Source organism: Lissotriton helveticus, chromosome 8, assembly GCF_964261635.1.
Source record: "Lissotriton helveticus chromosome 8, aLisHel1.1, whole genome shotgun sequence".
Classification (NCBI taxonomy): Eukaryota; Metazoa; Chordata; class Amphibia; order Caudata; family Salamandridae; genus Lissotriton; species Lissotriton helveticus.
Genome location: NC_136069.1, coordinates 451,571,631 through 451,592,446, shown reverse-complemented (window position 1 = coordinate 451,592,446; position 20,816 = coordinate 451,571,631). Strand labels below are relative to the sequence as shown.

General features: G+C 45.3%; 1 protein-coding gene across 4 annotated transcripts in view; it reads right to left on the bottom strand.

The window, feature by feature from the left end:
• LRCH1 (leucine rich repeats and calponin homology domain containing 1) overlaps nucleotides 1–20,816 on the bottom strand; it is a 758,040-nt gene that overhangs the window by 268,950 nt on the left and 468,274 nt on the right. For all 4 annotated transcript variants that reach the window (XM_078657325.1, XM_078657324.1, XM_078657326.1 and 1 more), the window contains exon 8: nucleotides 4,088–4,190. In XM_078657325.1, the coding sequence (XP_078513451.1) occupies nucleotides 4,088–4,190 (103 nt within the window). The remainder of the gene's footprint in view (nucleotides 1–4,087; nucleotides 4,191–20,816) is intronic.

Here is a 20,816-nt window from a genome sequence, read left to right as displayed (position 1 = left end):
CCATATCAGCTGATTCTTATTGCTCCCTTCCTGCTCCAGCATCCATACTGTGTGAAATGGGTAGAGCATGAATGGAGAACCCATGCAACACCTGGAATTCACATTAGACTATGTTCCCTTCTTCTGTGCCTCTCAAGGTACATGCTAATCCTGAATCTATCCCAACAATGGCCTCCTCCAAAAAGTTGGTAAATCCTCAGCTGCCTTGTAGGTGGTGCAACAGATAATGCACGTTCCCTCTGTAATTGTGCATGAGAAGTGCAGGCTGCAGCTGAAAATAAGAGATCCATATTCTCTTATGACAGCTGCTATTGTGTTACCCTGAGAAATCTCTCCTCGTCCAGTTTGGGTGGAGTTCTAGCCCAGAAATCAAGTATGTTCAACTACTGATTGAATCAAATTGAGTGGCTCTCGCCCAATAGCTGTTCTATTGCTTAAATAAGAATCTTCATTATGACACCCAAGTATATAAAAGTGAAGACGCCTCCATATGCTTCTGTATACTAAACACAAACTAAGATCACTGTAGCAGGACATGAATCCAATAAATAAAAATAAATGCTGAGCAGCATGAGCTACAGGTGAATGCATTTTCATGGGCTGTACCTATTCTCGTGAAAATCTGACATTTTTAGTAAATACTTAAGAATTGCATTACAGGGTATCAAGTCCTAATTGAAACAATTTCCTCCATGTTTTCATTTCACTCTCCTCTAGCTGTGTTGTTAGTTACCTATAAAGGATGATCAATTTTCAATCCTGCTCATTTTTATTTTCTGGTTAATATATGTAAATACATTTTGTCTCATTATCAGTTCAGGGCTGTATTTTTGTGTTTACTTCTTTGTATGTAACAATAAGAAGGCAACATCTCACCTATAATCAAAAAATATTAGCAGAAGAAAATGGTATCCATATGAAACCTCCCCTTTACTAGAATACCTGTGCATATGGATGAGGAAAGCAATAGGGAGGAGTTAACTCCACACACAGGACACAAAGAGTGAATGTTTTTAATGATGAATTGTGACATTTTCATATTTATTGTGGAAAGTTCTAAAGCGACCTAGAACTAAGGAAACAATTTGTTTAAGAAGAGCAGGTACCAGCTTAAGTGTATTATCACCTATAGAACAGAGACACTGGACACATGGAAATGGTAACATAAGACAGGTGGGATAACGTTGTCCCCCCCAGAGCTACTTTGCATCAGTCTGTTATGGCTACAGGGAGATGGAGATACTCTGATGCAGATAGAGCCATACAATCAAACCTAGACTAATCATTGTAGCAAGGGAGATTGTGAACATGCACTGAATATAAAGTAGAACAGCATGGATCTAGAAAAGTTTAGTCTATTGTCAGATGCAGCTAAAAGGGATGAACAGAACTACAACAAGGAAAAAATGTCATCTTTTCAGTAAAGAAGCAGAAAATATCTTAAGAAAGTTGAGGGTAAAAAGCTGCTCCTCTACAGCAGAAGATGAGAATGAAATGACGGAACAATAATTTCTTTGTTCACATGAAATAATGACAAAGATTAATGGCTTGGCTCAAATGAGAAACGAGAGAGCCTCTTAATGGGAATATTGCCTACTCTAGGTACAGAGACCATTTTAGAGCTTCACATTGCAGTGTGTGCGAAAGGATGGAAAAAGGGTTGAAAATGTTTGTTAAATTCTGAGAGCAGTACTTAAAATGCTGTAGGGCACTAAAATTAAATCCTACCAGGCTTTGGAATGCCTAATGTGATAGATATTAAGAACAGCACAGGTGGTTGTGGGTAGCTGAGGCAGATTTATATTACAGCCCACTGATGAAGGCTATACCAGTCGTTAAAGACCCTCAACCCAAGTTATAATTTGGCTGAGTTTGTTTAACACTTAATATATCCAAGGTATAAGGGTTATAAAGCTAATTGAATATTCCATCTATTGAGTTTAGAATGTTCTAATTAAACAGGGAGAAACAGAAAACAAATATAGGAAGGTTGGAGTCGAAGGCCTATAGCAGCCATCATTGTCCCTCAGCCATTTCACTGTCTTCAATGGAGCGCTCAACATCCCAATGTTCTAACATTATTTACATCAATCACGTAATTGACTTTTACATTACCTACATCAGGAAATGAAAAGTGAAGATAGCCATTATGTAAAGTAACTGTGGTTGTTGAACTATATTTTATAAGTTCGGAGGGCCTCAGAGATAACTGAATGAATTCCTTTACTGAAATAAAATGTTATGAGGTTCGAGTGTTAATGATAACGGAGCCTGGGACAAGATGCCAGTTGAAACAGGATCTGTTGACTTTTTAATAAAGCACTGGGAACAGTAAATCTCATTCTATCAAATGTATGTGTTCTACCTTGAGACTTGTGATGCATGTTTCAAAGGGGCCTTCCAGTGCACAATGTCACAGCAGATCTCAAATCCCTATCTGACATAATGAATTAAAAAACTATTCTAGCATGCTCATTGTTGGGATTTGTTGGAGATGCAAGACTGGGCAAACATTTAAACAACTATTTCTAAAAGATAACATCTAGCAGATTGTAAACTTTGTTTCTATAAACGGACTGACATCCCTTTAAGTATCAAGGAGGTATATTGCTGGGAATGTTTTCAGTACCAGGTATAGAAATATATCACTCCATGACAACACAACACACTAAACCAAAATTGGTAATGTATTTCCACATCACAATCCAAACTGTACTAACCACGTTAAGTCAAACTACTTGAAAACAGCATAACACTGCCACCCACACACATTTTCCATATCCCAAAAAGAAAAGTCAGAAAACAAATTCTGGTGTGTGACGGAATAGTTCGGACCACGCTGTGAAGGTACCTGAAATTCAACAGCAGTGTGAGGCCATGATCGTGACAACTGGGAACTACACAAATCTCAGTAATCCATCAGATCATAAAAGCAGCATTCCAGGACAAAGACAGTAGTAATATGATGACTTTCAACTGTTCATGATATTGTTTATTCTCACTACATAACATAACAATGAAAAAAGCTTGAAAGAACTTCAAGATGCTTTTTCAAACCTGCAACTGCATGAATGTAGCTGTGTGTAGAAATCCAACCCAGCTAAGGAATAATGAAACTATTATGACCACAAAAAGTGAGCCTGTTTTGTATGTAAGAGTCCAGACTTGGAAAGGAGCGGTAGGGTTTGCCTGTAACCAATACTTAGGAAATATGATGTGCGATCAAGCAAAAATATCATTGTTCTTTGAATCAAGAATGACCGTTTATGACCATTGTGTTGAGACTTTTTCATAACATTACGATTGCATACCCGGGTTTTTGTTTAATTTTCTTACTATGTCTAGTCCATGTTAGGAACTAGTTTGTGCTCTGTCAATGTTCTAATATCCATTGTTTGTTTTGTGGCAAGAGAGCCATTGCGTGTGTTTATTATTATTTTATGTATGTCTAATAGTTTAATTCATCAACACAAATGATGATTATTCTAACCGAAGCTTCCTAAATCAACAACTTAGTCACTGGATCACGTCTCCCTCAATTTGTCTAGCTGTGTTCCCCCTCTAACACAGGGACACTACAGACCATCATGTAACAATGCAGCATGGTTGTATTATAACATAAAACACAGGAGACCTAACATCAAGACCTATTTCATAATAATGGCTAGCCTTTATCACCAGATGAAGCTCACTTGTCTTGAGAAGCTGGACTTTACATGGCTAAATCACACCACAAGAGTAACCTAGCACAAATAACTTTGTCTCTAGGACAAAACCACACAAGGCACAATTGATCAGAAATTATCATAAGGATGGAGTAATAAGGAAATGAGACGTAGGAGGGAACGCTACATTCATGACAGAAATCGGTCTGACATCACTTTACGGACAAACCCAAGTTATCTTCACAACAACCATTACAAATTTCACCTATGTGCAGATGTGTGGGCCTACATTAAATTAGACGTGGAGCCTACATTTTGAACTGGGTTCTACCTAGCACAACAATACCAATATAGCAGACATGCTCAGTGAAATGACATAAAAATATTATGGAGCCAGTACAATACTCTGCTTATTCTCACACCTTTTAGAGGGCTGAGGTGATTGTGTGAGTCATCCTTGAGTTGATCCTCTTCCGTGATGTTGGACATTGGCGCATTCAGACTGGTAGTCTCTTCATCAGAAGGCTAAAAAAACAAACACACACATTTCCAATCAAACTACAAAAAAGTGAAAATATTGAAAAAATGAATTTCTGAAAGGCAGACAGCAGAATAAATTTCTGGAGAGGAGTGAGATCTGTAAACCACATACAGTGCAAGTCATTTTGATTTAGATCTTTATTGTGCTTTGCTAGAAGCTACTTGTGCTACATGCTGGACGCTCAGATTGAACCAATGTGTCCAGATTCAAAAGTAACAACAAAGAATTCTTACTGAATTTCAGTATATCTTATGGGCTTTGGTGAGTTTTGTCTAGGTTCCTAATGCAACAGGATGACCCTCTCTCATATGACCCAATCCCTTTCTTCTTAATTCATTTGGGGAATAGGGCTTTGGGCGGGGTGGCCGACCAGCGGGAGGCCTGGCCCTCCCGGGGGATTTTGGCCTTGAGCGGAGGGGGAGGGGCAGCCAGCACCTCAGTCAGTTGGGCTGGTTGTGCTTTGTGGGCTCCTTTTGGGCTGGTTGGGCTGGTCTTGGGCTATCTGGGCAGCCAGCACCTCAGTTGGGCTGGTTGGGCTTTGTGGGCTCCTTTTGGGCTGCTCTTGGGCTATCTTTGGGCTAGTGGCATATTTAGCCAGACATTTTGGGAAACTACCCACCATTTTGGTGGTAGTGACCCAGCAGCCGGCTGCGGTTTACAGTTGGGTAGATATAAGAAGTTATATAGTTAGGTAGGTAGGAAAGTTGGAAATTGCAAGTTGGTGTTTATATTTGTTGCAGGGGGGATCCAATTTTAGGGGTGGGGAGAGCGAGGTATGTTAGGTAGTATATATTTAGTGAGGCTTAGTTTTGTTCGGCACAGGCCAAGGGTATGTATTTGTAAGGTGCACCTGTTTCCAATAAAGCGGCCTTTTGCACACCAACAAGCTGGTCTGTGGTATGTCTGCCCCTCCCCACCCCAGTATGGGCCCAAGAATATATTTTGCTTCTACCGAGCCTATGCAATGGGTTGTCACTTGCTTTTTGACCATTTCAGAGAAAGATTGCAACTAAAGTTTGTGGTTCATGTGATTGTTAACCTTTGTGGAAGTACAGTCAACAAAATACTGTATGTGATTAGATTGTAAAACATATAAACAGCAGCACAATTGTAACAACTTGTTGCATTCCCAAATTACAATCAGTTAACTAAAGCAGACGGTTATCATAAGCAGGAACATACACACAAAAATAGGATATGCTGATAAAAGCGTCAATGAGTTGTACAAAGGAGGATGCATGCAGGGAATTGACTCACCTCCCAAGTAGTATTTTACATGGTAATAGAATAAAGGCTTGAACTGTGAAAATGTATCAGGCAGTTTGTCCCCTCAGAGAGGGCGACTGATGCAGTTTTCTTTGATTATCTTGTACGTCAACAGCATTAGGAATAATGATACATGAGCGGTTAGGAATGGCTCCCAAATCACTGACATTAATTGCTTTCATTATCATATTGCTAAAAGATAATTGTGCTACTTTGTACCATATTTCCCCACATTTTTAATCAAAATAGACACATGAACATTGTCACGAGGACATGGTCCCTGTCGCGGACGGACGCGATGTCTCTGTTAACGTTTGTCCATTTCCGCCCCGTTCGCAGGACCCCTTGGACGTTTCCTGGATGTCCTCGGCTCTGCCTTCATTGACCCCGTCTCTGGACCTGCCTTCCTTGACGTCAGGGGGATGTTCCCTGACGGTCCACCAATCGGGAAGGAGATCGTCATTGGACCTGAACCAATCGTGGGCACTAGGGGCGTTAAAGGAAGCCCCGTTCTCATCCGACGGCGCGAAATCTCCAGGTGAGCAGCCGAGCCACGAGGAGGAGAACGCCAAAGAAGAAGAAGACGGAAGGACCAACACGCCACTGCAGGGGTTGCCGGAGCAGAGACTCGACAAGCCAGGAGGCCAACGGTCCCACGAGCCGCCCTGCCACACTTCCAAGGGAGAAGTGTGGCTTCACAAGGTACGAGGGCGTTTCCAAGGGCTATTCAGTTCACGGGGTGGGACGGGGTGGGACGGGGTAGGACGAGGGTGCTCACGGGCCGTGTTACGTTCCCTGTGTCACTTTGAAGTAACGACCTAAGTCTACGAAGGTGGTGGAACCCTGGTGACCCCTCACTCCCTTACCCCCTCCCATGTCTTGACTCCGGACCAGCCAGTAACCCGGCTGTTTTGTCTCTTTCTTTTCCGAGCCAAACCAGACCCGAGAAGAGCCCGAGGGAGAGCCGAGACGGGGATTCGAGAAGCAGGAGCCCAAGTCGGGAAGGAAACCGCACCTATCGGATTGTGTATCGAACTGTGTGCATCTCTGCTCTCTTGATGTTGAAATAGACTTAACTGACAATAAAACAAGGATTATTCGAGTACCCCAGGTCGTGGTGTCCGTCCTTCCCCAGTCAGACTCTGACAAGTGGCGAGCCAGCCAGGAGCCTACGGGAACCACGCCATCCGATAAAGAATGGAAAACATACTGACCCAAATGGAGGCAGACCGGGCTGCATTTTCCCAGCCATCCAAAGTCAGTCGGAAAATATACTGAAACTTGCTGAAGGACAAACACAACTAATGACTGTTCTGGGTCAAGGAAGGGTTACAGCCCCGCCCCCAGGCACGGTAGTACCGCTGCAGAAATTCACTCCCGGAGAAGACCCCCTTGCTTTCTTTCTCAATTTTGAGAGGGCCGCGAGAGCTAGTTCGTGGCCTGGGGATAGATGGCCCTTTTACCTGGCTCCGCTGTTGATAGGGGAAGCTCAGGCAGCTTACCAGACGGTGAATCGAGACGGCACCACAGCATACGCAGTGGTAAAACAATATATCCTCGATAGATTAGGGGTAGACGAAGAAACTCATCGCCTACGTTTCCGCCAAGAAAGAGGGTCTCCCGGGGATCTACCTAAGACTCTGTTTTTTAAGTTGAAGGAAGCTGCTGATCTATGGCTAAAACCCCAGGAAGGTAACATCGATGCCATCATGAACAAAGTGTATCTTGAACAGTTTATCGAAGCCCTTCCATATAGCACTCAAAGGTGGCTCAAACAACATGCGGGGTTGACGCTAGAGCACGCCATAGAAATGGCCACTTGCTATGCCCGGGCTCAAGGCAAGCCGTACATGAGGGAACCTGACAAACCAAGCAAAATCACAGTTCCCCTCAAACCTGAAAAGAAACTCCAAAAACCCGTACCGGAACCACCACCAAAGATACGGTTCCAACGACCTGAATTGCCAAATACCGGACCTCAATGTTTCGAATGCGGGGAATGGGGTCATATAGCCCGGTACTGTCGAAAAAAAAAAAGAAAAAGAAGACGAACCCATGGATGTGAGCTATGCCCCCAGGTCCATATTATACGCCCAAGAAACAGGAACCACTTTCTACGTAAGGGTTTCTCTTAACGGTGCCTCTATAAGAGCGTTGTTGGATTCCGGCTGTAAACACTCCGTTATAAGAGAGGAGCTTGTGGATCCCTCTTCTCTCATCCCGGGGAAACAGGTCCACATTCGGTGTGTCCATGGGGACGTTAAGGAATACCCTGTAGCCAGAGTCACGCTGTACACCCCCTCAGGGAAAGGCATGGAAGTCACTGTAGGGGTTATGTCCAAATTACCAGAGCCCATTATCATTGGAACCGATAATCCCTCCTTTAATGCATTGTTGTTGGATACCCTCCAAAACCTATCCCTCCCCCATGACTCCTTGTTGGCTTCAGAACCGTGGGCCAGGGATACGCACTTTAGAACTGCTCAGTTAAATGATGCAAGTCTCACGAATGCATGGCAGGTCGCACGAGACGGACAAGACCCATCCACTAAAAGTTACCCTACTTTTATTGAGAAAAATGGCCTCCTGTATAGACTCGCGAAAGCTGACGCAGAGCCCCAACTGTTGGTCCCGAACGACTTTCGTGACCAGATATTGTTTTTCGGGCATGCCCATCTTTTGGCAGGTCACTCAGGGGCAGAAAAAACAGGACAGTCCATACTGCGACATTTTTTTGGGCCGGGAATTTACGCTCAAGTCCAAAAGTACTGTCAGGAGTGTAGAATTTGTCAAAAACGGAATCCCTACACTCCTCCCCCGGTCCCTTTGGTTCCTATGCCCATTATAGGAGTTCCCTTTGACCGCGTTGGGATGGACTTGATCGGCCCGTTGCCTAAGTCATCTAGAGGTCATCCGTACGCCCTTGTATTGGTTGACTATGCTACGCGATATCCAGAGGCTTTTCCTCTTAAGGCAGCTACTTCGGCAGCCATAGCCCAGAGGCTAGTTGAGGTGTTCTCTCGTATGGGTTTTCCAAGGGAAATTGTTACCGACCAGGGTACCCCTTTTGTTTCCCGTTTGATGCAACAGGTATGTGTGCAGTAAAACATTAAACACATCAAAACATCTGTGTATCACCCCCAGACAGATGGTTTGGTTGAGCGTTACAATGGCTCCCTGAAGCTAACCCTAAAGAAACTCCTGTCTGGGGACGGGAAGAACTGGGACCAGTTACTCCCCCTTGCCCTCTTTGTGCTACGTAGCCAAAAACAGTCCAGTTTAGGGACCTCTCCCTTTGAACTACTGTTCGGGAGACCTCCAAGGACACTGCTAGAAATTACAAGAGACAGTTGGGAGGCAGAGGGAGCTCAGGAAGCAGAGGCCTTATTGGATTATACACGTCAGCTACAGTCCAGATTACACAAACTCAGAACACTTGCCCACGATCATTTGGCCATAGCCCAAGCCAAACAGAAAACCTTCTATGATCGCGGTAAGAAGTGGAGAGAACTGGATGTCGGGGATTGGGTTCTGATTTCATTACCTTCCTCGACACATAAAATGTAAAAGGAATGGCAGGGCCCCTTTAAAATCATTAGGAAAATAGGGCGCACTACCTATCTGGTACAGTTGGGAAGAGGGAAATCTCAAATGTATCACATTAATCTTCTCAAAAAGTGGCTACGTAAACCTCCCCAAACAGTCAATGTGGTTTCACCGGTAACAGAGACAAACCATACTGTCGGGGATACTCCTATAAACCAGGATCTATCTCCCAAACAACAAGAAGAAATTAGGTCTCTTCTTTTGTCACATTCGGAAGTGTTCTCTGACCAGCCAGGGCGCACACATTTGGCAGAACACTTCATCCCCACTCTACCTAATACAGTGGTAAAACAGAAGCCATATCGGATCCCAGAGGCAAGACGTCAGGCCTTTCAGACAGAGGTACAAAACATGTTAAAGTCCGGGATCATAGTTCCTTCCCACAGCAACTGGTGTTCACCGGTGGTTTTAGTGCCAAAACCTGATGGTAGCATTCGGTTTTGTATCGACTTTAGGGCCGTTAACAGGGTGTCTAAACAGGATGCCTATCCCTTACCTAGAGTTGATGAACTCCTGAAACGCCTTGGTGAGGCCCGTTACATTACCACCATCGACCTCACCAAGGGATATTGGCAGATACCCCTTGCAAGGAAGGATAGGGAAAAAACAGCCTTCTCGACCCCCTCTGGGCATTTCCACTTTACGGTACTACCCTTTGGGTTGCACGGGGCACCTGCAACGTTTCAGAGAGTCATGGATACACTATTGGCACCTCACTTGTCATATGCATCGGCTTATCTAGACGATATAGTCGTGTTTAGTAAGACCTGGGACGACCACCTGGTACATCTGGGAAACATATTGTTAAGTCTGAAAGAAGCCAATTTGCACATCAATGCAAAAAAATCTCGAGTTGCTTTTCAACAAGTCAGGTATCTGGGTTATCTTCTAGGGGATGGTCAGATCAAACCTCAGATCGAGAAACTCGAGGCTATCAAGGCCTTGCCATATCCGTCCACAAAAAAAGAGCTCCGGGCTTTCTTGGGGTTGGTGGGGTATTACCGCCGGTTTATCCCTCAGTTTGCTAATCTAGCGGGTCCTCTCACTGACCTCCTTGGTAAAGCTGTTAAGTCCTCCTCTCTACTGACCCCTTCTGTCATGCACACCTCGGCATTCCAGGCTTTGAAAGATGCCCTGACCTCTTCCACTGTCCTCGTTTCCCCTGATTTCCTTAAGCCTTTCATTCTGCAGACAGATGCTTCTGGGGTTGGCATTGGGGCTGTCCTTTCCCAGGAAGACGAACATGGTGCTGAGAGGCCTGTGCTCTTTATCAGCCGAAAACTGTTTCCTAGGGAGCAGGCTTATTCAACGATTGAAGAGGAGTGCCTAGCTGTTCGGTGGGGGGTGGAAAAGCTGAGGTACTACCTCGAGGGGCGCCCCTTTGTATTGTATACCGATCATGCCCCCTTGACCTGGCTTCAACGTAACCGGGGGAACAATGAACGAATCCTGCGCTGGTTCTTGGCGTTGCAGCCTTTTCAAATTGACGTCAGGCATCGAAAGGGTTCTCAGCAGGGGAATGTTGACTTTCTCTCCCGCTTTCCTCTTTCCCCCGATCGGGTCAATCGTGGGGGTGGGATGTGTCACGAGGACATGGTCCCTGTCGCGGACGGACGCGATGTCTCTGTTAACGTTTGTCCATTTCCGCCCCGTTCGCAGGACCCCTTGGACGTTTCCTGGATGTCCTCGGCTCTGCCTTCATTGACCCCGTCTCTGGACCTGCCTTCCTTGACGTCAGGGGGATGTTCCCTGACGGTCCACCAATCGGGAAGGAGATCGTCATTGGACCTGAACCAATCGTGGGCACTAGGGGCGTTTAAGGAAGCCCCGTTCTCATCCGACGGCGCGAAATCTCCAGGTGAGCAGCCGAGCCACGAGGAGGAGAACGCCAAAGAAGAAGAAGATGGAAGGACCAACACGCCACTGCAGGGGTTGCCGGAGCAGAGACTCGACAAGCCAGGAGGCCAACGGTCCCACGAGCCGCCCTGCCACACTTCCAAGGGAGAAGTGTGGCTTCACAAGGTACGAGGGCGTTTTCAAGGGCTATTCAGTTCACGGGGTGGGACGGGGTAGGACGAGGGTGCTCACGGGCCGTGTTACGTTCCCTGTGTCACTTTGAAGTAACGACCTAAGTCTACGAAGGTGGTGGTACCCTGGTGACCCCTCACTCCCTTACCCCCTCCCATGTCTTGACCCCGGACCAGTCAGTAACCCGGCTGTTTTGTCTCTTTCTTTTCCGAGCCAAACCAGACCCGAGAAGAGCCTGAGGGAGAGCCGAGACGGGGATTCGAGAAGCAGGAGCCCATGTCGGGAAGGAAACCGCACCTATCGGATTGTGTATCGAACTGTGTGCATCTCTGCTCTCTTGATGTTGAAATAGACTTAACTGACAATAAAACAAGGATTATTCGAGTACCCCAGGTCGTGGTGTCCGTCCTTCCCCAGTCAGACTCTGACAAACATATATGCAAACAAGCATTTGCAATGCCAATATGTATGATAAGTGAATGCACTTTTTCATTCATTTCCTGTGTCAGTGTGTGGCTGAATGAGGGGGTAATGCAAATGGATGGATGATAAATGAGTGGTTGGCTGCATGGTTACATGAATTAGATGGTGATGGAGGAACACGGGCAGTGTGTGAGAGATAGGGCACAATCTGGGGGTAAAGGTAGTATTAGGAAAATGGCAGGGTGTGTAGGGTTTCCGGTTTTCAGTAAAAAACGATTTTAACCAATAAAACACCACCAATAGGAATAACTTTCAGTAGAACCTGGGAAACACTGGATTTTGTGGCAAGTTTATGACTTTGATATCCTCTCATATCAAAGCAGTGGAAAGGCAAGCACTTTCCAAGATGGATGCGTCTGTGATGACTCTTTTGGGCTAAGGTAAGCACCGAATATGTCTTTTTACCATCTGTAAAGTACCTGGACCTACTCCCATACCCACTTTGGGTACATGGCTCACCTCATATGAATTCGGCTCACAGCACATTACTGTGTAGTAGTCAGCAGGTTCAAGGCTGAAATATGAGTAGGATCAAGGGCAAGAGGTACTATCATTATGTAATGCTCCTTCACTGACCCTCTCCTTCCACACACCCAAGAGACACCACCGATCAGCTCACCTCTCTCTGGCCACTATTCCATGCATCTACATGACCAGAACGGGAGGAAAGTCCTTCTCCTACCTCGCAGCCAAGGCCCAGAATGACCTCCTCCTCCGGCAAGTCCCTACACTGCTCTAGTTCAGGAAGGACCTCAAGACAAGGCTCTTCAGATGACCCCAGCACTCAACTGTGCCCCCCTCTCCCTTAGCACCTTGAGACCTTTGTGGGTGAGTAGCTGCACTTTACTAACCCTGATTGATTGACTGACAGCAGGACAGAGCTTTGCTTTCTAAAACTCATGTATCAAGAATGTGACTACAAAGATCACAGTGCATATGGATGCCTCTAGAATCAATGTCCTCTGATAAAGTGCTGTATCTTACACTCCTGTTTTTAAATGTGTGGGTGCTGGTCTGAAAAGGATACCTGTATAAGCTGCGTCCCCTCATATGGAAGGACAAGAGCCAAATCATGAACATCTTTAGCAACCAAGAACAGACCCAGAAGAGGTCAATGCTGAAACTGAGAAGCCTACAGTGCATACATTAATTCAGAAAATATATGTATAAGTTGCATAAAGTGTAGCTTGGAAGCATGGAGACATCCACTGCTCTGTGGTTCCAAGTATGTGCTGCAAACAACACAATCTAAGCAAAATAGTTGCACAGACCCATCTAGAACATGCATAATGAAGTAGAACATGTTCATGATTCAGACCCGGGATCTCCAAGCTCAATTTTCCTTCTTATTACTACCATTGCAAAATGAAGGCTGGAACCTATAGTGCCCAATTAATACATAACGTTTGATAAAATCTACAAACTACAGTGATGTAGTTAAGGGATTCATGTTGAGCTGTGCTCTCTCTTTTCCCAAGAGGGAAAAACAATGAATGAAGCATAATAAACAAAGGTAAAGTGCCTTGTGCAACTCTCACGCATTTCTGGAAGGAGCACAGTCCCTGCACGTCTTCCAAATAAAGAAAAGCCGCATGCTTGGTAAAAATCAGTTCTTAGTGGTCCTTTTACGGATTTAAAACACAATTTCATAGACATGGCCCAACAATGTAAAACCAACTTCTTTCATAGTATGAACTGCACAGGCAACCAACCTAAGGCTTCCTGGAGATCATGCAGTTTATTACTTTAGCTGCATAGCACCGGAGTTTACTGTCACCAAAGACAGTAAAGCTAAGAGTCTGCATATTCATTCATTGGCAAATGTCTTCAATGTCTCCCCCGTGACCATCTGAGCAGGATTTACCCTGATCTGGAAGCACTACCACATGTATTGGTCCAGTTTTGGTAACTCACGACAAGGAATAGGGAAGTGTGATAATGGTTGGCATTAACAGAACAATGAGCACCCCATGATATATATCTCATCCCAAGTTGAAAATCTTTATTAGGTCGATGTATGTCGTTTGTCTGAAGCGTAAAGAAGCAGAAAGGTGCATTAATTGTTCACCATTAACTTTTTATTTGCTGCAATCTAATCTTATTGGGGTGGAAATATCCTGGACACAGGAATGTTTGGAAATCTGTAAGTGAAGCTGCAAAGAAGAAAGCACAGGCTGCTCAAGCTGCTCAGGGCGCCCAGGCAGCGGCTACCACAGTGCATCCACGGGAAGGCATTCCGGAGCTCGATCCCCTGACGGAACAAACAGAATTGCCCGAACAAACCAAAAAGGGCAAACAAACGTCGATGCGATCAAGGCAGTCTCCATCAATATCGGAGCTGCTTGTCCGAAGTGGTAAAAGTCATAAGAACGCGGCGGCGGCGGCGCCTCACTCACCATCCAAGGAAGCAGTAAAAGATCCAGGTACTAGCGCTGCGTGTGCACCACTGCTGGGGGTTGTGGAATGTACGCCAACTGATCAGGATGTTGCAATTTCTGTCGATTTGTCTGATGTAGCGGGCGAAGATGTAATTCAGGGGACCCCCGAGCCTTCTGGGACAGGGACAGATGATCAAGACCAAGACAGTGGGACTGTAACCAGCAAAGATGTTACTGGCAGGGCTTTATCTAAAACAGCGTGCGTACCCGATCTGATGAACAATGAGCTACCAGAGGTTGCTACGGGCCAGGAGCTGGTGAAAGGGGATGATGGCAGGGAGAAAGATATTACACTTTTATGTCCTCCTCTCGCCCTAATGACTCTAGCGGATGGTATGGAGAGTGAACAGGAAAAGGAGAATTATAGCAGTGAATGCGTCTATTCCCTGACTGAAGAGGCAGAATGGTCTGACGATGAGAGGAGTTCTTCTCAAGAGGGCAGTAACATAGAGTCGGATAGCGACCTGGAACAGACCCCCCCTAGTACGGCTAAAAGACCTGCCGCCCAGGATAATGTTCACGCTCAATCGCACAGGGGTCTGGCCTGGGATCATTCTTCAGCTCTGCCACTTCAGGGTAGCCCTGATGTCGAGGTACCTGCCTCCCTTCCTCCCCTGCTGGACGTTACTTATCAGACTATCCTCACGCACAGGGAAGAAGCCAGACAGGATACTAGGAAATCACAGGCAGCAATGCGTAAACTGCAAGGTGTTGTCAGAAAACTGTCTAAGGCTCATGCCAATGTTGGGGAAAGGGTTACCAACTTAGAGGAACGGATTGTGGCGACCGAATCAGAAGCTGCTTCGGCTTCACTCAAGGTCGACTCCCAGGCAGCACAGGTTGTTGACATCCAGTGGAAGCTGGAGGATATGGAAAACAGGCTAAGACGCAATAACCTACGTGTACTGGGGGTTCCGGAGGGGGTCGAGGGGTCATATCAGGGCCTTCATGATCAACCTATTCAAGAATGCATTCCCGGAGCTGTCAGATTGGAACTGGTCATCTGAAATCCATAGAGCCCATCGTACCCCGTTTAAAGTCCGCCCAGGGGCAGCTAGTGACAAGCCAAGGGCAGTTTTAATTTTTCTCGGGAACTTCATCCTCAGGCAAATTATATCTGACAAGGCTAGACCCGACGCAAGAAGAACTAGTGAGGGCCTGTCCTTTTTCGTTCGACCAGATTTCTGCCACGTAACGGTGGAGAGGCGATGGAGACTTCGGCAGCTGATCAAGCCCTTCCAGGATAAGCATATGCTGGTCTATTTAGTAAATCCAGCACAACTTAAGGTAGTGAGGGATGGCAAGACTCAATATTTCTCATCTGAGGTGAAGGCAAAGGAGTTCTTGGACTCTCTGTGAACTATAAATTGAGAAAAAGTAGATGAGAGACTAGAAGGGCGTTGGGAACTTTTGGTATCAGTGAGGTGGGATGTAAGGCCTGAAACGCCACTGCTTCTATTTTTCTTTTGATCTTTTGTTTTGAGCTTGGTGAGGGGGTAGAGGGGCTCTGGGGGTAGGATATGTTATTCATAATGTTTGTTTCCGAAATGGTAGTTGCACCCATGCACCATGCTGCTGCACCTATCCATCAACGCACAGACCTCGGTCTGAGCGCTTCTAGAGGGAGAGGGAGGGGAGAGGGGGGAGGCAGGTTGGGGTGGGTTCCAAGGGGGGGTGTAGGGGTCACAGGTGGTGGGGGGAGGTGGGGGAAGCATAAAAAAAATTGCGAATAGGCGGTATAAAGTTCAGATTTGTGAGGCATAATGTATATGGTATGGATATTGTCCCTATTCAATCCTTGGTAATAAAAACTAGGAGACGGTTGAAAAATAAAGATGTCAAGCATTAGTATATATTCGGTCAACATAGGGGGGCTGAATGATTGGCGAAAAAGAGCTAGACTAGCGGAGTTTGTCAAGTCCGAACCCATCGATATTCTGTGTATGCAGGAAACGCATCTGCCTTGGGCGAAAAGAAAGTTGTTAGGGGTTGGTGGCTTTGAGATATTGTCATGCTCCTCTCAGACTTCAACAATAAGGGGGGTGGTAATTCTAGGTAAAACAATGTTGGGGGGGGGGCTAAACGTGCTAAATCGGATCCTTTGGGTAGATGGGCTTTGGCAGAACTGGGGTGTGGTTTAACAATCTGTGGGATTTACGGATTTACGGATCAAATCAGGATGACCCAGCAGTATTTGAAATACTGGAGGGGGAACTGTCAACCTGGCCTGTACCCATTCTGGTGTGTGGTGATCTTAATATTTCAATAGATTTGACTAAAAGAGTACCGTATACTGGTAGGAAGCCAAGAGTCTCCAGGGCACTCCTCTCAATGATGCATTCACATGGCTTAACTGACATATGGGGGACAAAACATCCTGATGATCCAGGGTTCACTTATTTCTCATGCCCTCACCAGAAGTATTGTAAACTGGACTATTTCTTAATTTCATCGGTGGAAATTGGTAAGGTTAATATTATGAAGCTCCCTAAGGTCCTTTTGGATCACAGTCCACTGGTAATCAGATATAGTGGTCTAGGACCGGTCAGAAAAAGAAGGCCCTGGACATTTAATCGGAAACTTCTGGCTGATGTTCCGTTCGTGGAACATTTACGGAAATGGGCTTGTGAGTTCTTTGATGCAAATCAATACAGTGCCTCAAGGAACTCTGTTTGGGATTCTTTCAAGGCAGCATTAAGAGGGGAGGTCACTAGTTATACTGCCCAGGCAAGGAAAAAACAACAGGATGCGAAGAATAAGCTCTTAGCAGATTTAGTCAAGGCAGAAGAGCAGCACTTTCTCGATCTGGATCAAGGGAAGGAAGGTAGTGAGAGTCCAATCAGAATCTGTTTGATTAAAGCAGAATTGCAGAAACAATTGGCTGAAAAGGCGGCGACAGAATATTGGACGTATAGGAGGAAAATGTATGAGAAAGGGGAGCAGGCTGGGAGGGCACTGGCTCTAAGAATCAGGCAAGATAGCGTTAAAAATGTAATAACTAGTATCCACGATGAGGGGCAGGACTTTGTTGAGCCTCAGGATATCCTATCGGTGTTTGCAAAATTTTACCAAATTCTGTATAAGGAAGAAGCAGGGGCTGCTTGGCTGGATGGTCGTTACCCGGACCTAGGTCCTAAATTGGAGCCACTTGAGGCGGTAAATCTAGAGAGCAATATAACGGCCGAAGAGGTACGGGAAGCACTATCCAATCTGGCTGCCGGCAAAGCTGCTGGTCCTGACAGCATTCCCCTGGAGCTCTATAAATGTTCGTCGGTTGAAGTCGCTCCGCTGCTATTGGACCTGTTCAATGGGATTATCTGTACGGGCAAAATCCCCGAAACATGGAAGGACACTAATATAGTCGTCTTCCACAAAAAGGGAAAGCCAAGAGAAAGTACTGGGTCATATAGGCCGATCTCCCTTATAAATTCCGACAATAAGCTATACGCGAAGATCTTGGCCACGAGGTTGGGGAGGGTCATTGGTGGGCTCGTCTCCCCCTGGCAGCATGGGTTCATTCCAGGTCGCGGTACGACGGACCATATTAGAAGAGCAATTTCGTTGTTTGAGGCCCATGCTGAGGGGGGGAGGGGAGTCGCCATGATCCTCCTCGACGCAGAAAAAGCATTTGATCGCGTTAGGTGGCAATATCTCTGGGATGTCCTAGTGGAGAGAGGTTTCGGTCCTAAAATCCTGACGGCTTTCAAGGCTATGTATTGTGACCCGGTGGCCCGTATTCAGGTGATGGGCCAGAGCTCAGATAAGATCACGATAAGCAGAGGCACCCATCAGGGGTGTCCCTGCTCGCCTATTTTATTTGCATTATATATGGACCCGCTGGTTAGGCAGATACTGGGGAATCATAGTATCAAGCCGGTAATAACCAACGGGTTCGAGAGCAAAATATTAGCATATGCCGACGATCTGGCAGTTATTACATCAGACCCTGCAGAGACCATGCGAATTTTGGTGGAAGTCAGTCACCAAGCAATTTGGATATTATTCTGGGTATCGCCTAAACGAGGCAAAAACACAGGTGATATGCTCTAAGGACATAGTCAAAATGGATCAGCGATATGTCAACTCTGCAACTTATGTTGGGGTAATTATTAATGCAGCTACAGGCTCAATTGTACAAGATAATTTTAATCCACTCCTCAAAAAAATCGAGATAGACTTGAAGTGTATGGATGCATTGCATTTATCCCTTATAGGTAGGACAAATGTTCTAAAAATGACCATGCTGCCCAAACTTCTTTATTTATATAGATCCATTCCTCATCTAATCGATGAGGGGGTGATAAAAAAAACTGAGTATTTTTAACAGCTTCCTGTGGCAATATGGTAAGACAAGGAGGGCAGCTAAATACAGGACTCTCCCCCAGGAACATGGAGGTTTAGGAGCCCCAAATGTAAGATTTTATCATTGGGCCTGTTTATTGACTCAGATGTCTATCTTATTTGAATCTACACCTAGGGAAAAATACACCCTGGACCCGACCTCCGATTTGTATGCCCCCCAATCAATATATGAACTTTTAATGGGTAAGGAAGCCGTAGGCGCATTACTGAGAAAAACTGGTCGCAGATTCTTAAAAAAAAACAGGCTTAAGGTTCCCCTTGGCGCTTGGGATTTGTGGAAAACACTGCAAAAATCATTACAGATCCCCAGGATTAACACACATACACCATTGTGGAAATCAGGGTTCTCCCCGAACCTGTGCGTAGACGGGGCTTGGAAAATATGGGAACAGCAGGGCATCCAGACAGTGGGGGATGTAATACTGAATGGCAATATTATGACACTTGATGCCATGCAGCAGAAATATGGTTTGCCTACTGGTCATAACTTCAAGTATCTTCAGAATTTGCGAACGCTTAAGGCTGCTGGATTGGCCGCTGCCTTTGGCGCTCATAGCTCCATACTGGAATATCTATTGAGGGGTGGAGATAGGATTAGGGTTATATATCAGGAGTTAATTGAAAAGCTGCCAGATGATCTTGAGAAACATGAGGCAGCCTGGGCAGTTAAACTGCAAGATCCAGATGCAGATCTTGATAAAGCTCTATATCTGGATAGGCAGGTTCTTCGGTCCTCCAATCTGAAGGCACAGCATTTTAAAACTCTCTTCAATCTATACTACACTCCTTCTAAGTTATATGATTGGGGTATGAGGACGGATAGCAATTGCCCGAGATGTCAGCAAGGCTCGGCTGACTTGCTACATATGTTCTCCTCTTGCGAAAAACTTACTGTAATTAAAACCGAGATCGAGAAATTCCTAGAGGGGTTGCTAGGCTCTAAGATCAGTCTATCCCCAACAGTGATGATTCTCGGGACCGACAGCAAGCTGGGTCTTAGTAGCAGAGAAACTGAGGCATTTATCTTCCTGGCTGTGGCCGTCCTACGGATCCTGCTGTCAGCTGCCTGGAAGGACCCAAATGCCCCGACCTTCTCAATGTGGCTGGCCAGGCTCCTTGCTATCCATAATATTGAATCTATGCTCTATTTGCACAAAGGTAGGAAATTGCGGGGTTTTGGCTGTAAAATCTGGGCCCGCTGAAGGTATGGAGGGAGGGTAGAGTATTTTAATCAGCCAGGTTGGATTGCGGGGGATTTGATATTTATAGATCTGCTTAGACATAATATATAGATCGTCAGTAAAATTTTAGGTGGTTATGTGTTTATATGTAGTGATGGCTATATTTTTTTATGATTCATATTTATATATTTATGTCTCCTATGGTCCTCCTTTTCGCCCTCTGTAAAAATATCGAATTGTATTTATGATCAGATTTGTTGTTCTTCATGAATTGTTCTACATTAATTATTCTATAACCATTTGTATTTGCTTTTCGATACCGCTCAAATTCTCAATAAAAAAAAAAAGGAAATCTGTAAGTGAAGTAAGGGTAGTGATGCAAATGTAGTTGGAAGAGCAAATTCAAAGGAAAGGTACTGATGAATACATTGGGAGGCATGACAGAAGGAAGGAGAAATTACTAATAGGGGTGAATGGGGGAGGGAAGGAAGGAACTAAAAGCCAAATTATTTGTAAGCACTTGAAAACACCATCCTTATGTTATTTGTATGGAGCTAAAAAGAGTTACACTGATAACCGCAGATTTGTACAATTTTTGACAATATTGGGAAACACTGAAAAAACTCCCATGATTTACTACAAATAGAAACTGAAAACAGGAAAGCCTAAGTGTGCATGTAGGGCCAGTGAGTGGCTGACTGCATGGAGTTAGGGCATGGATGCCAAAGAGTGTACAGGACTGCGTGGGAGTAAGGTCAGTAGATCTGGGTATGAGTAGGGTGATGAGGTTGGGAGACATAGTGCAGTGTTCTCCTGTGGGCAGCGACAATGCAATCAGTGTTGGGGCACCACCAGCTCCTGTGGTCAAAGACAGTGCCATCAGTGCGAGGCCTCATGATACAGGCAGAGGCAGTTCTGTGAGTGCTGCAGTGCAGGAGCTGACTAGGGTTGCTACTTGGCTGGAGGTGAGTCACTATCTGATGAGAAACAGCTATGTCAGTTATAGTAGGTTCTTCAATTCCATTTCACAGCCATGACTAGCAACCCCGATGAAGGATTATCTTTTGAGATGTAGTGTCTATCACCACACTGGAGAAATTCCACAAACTACCAGCCTTGATAATGTTAATGTGTGGGAGAGGACACCAAATAAAAGAGCTGAGCCCTTCTAACATACCAATGAACTTGGGTTCAAGGTGAGAATCCCTGTCATAGCGCCTTAAGTTAAGAGAAGGGGCCTTGGGAT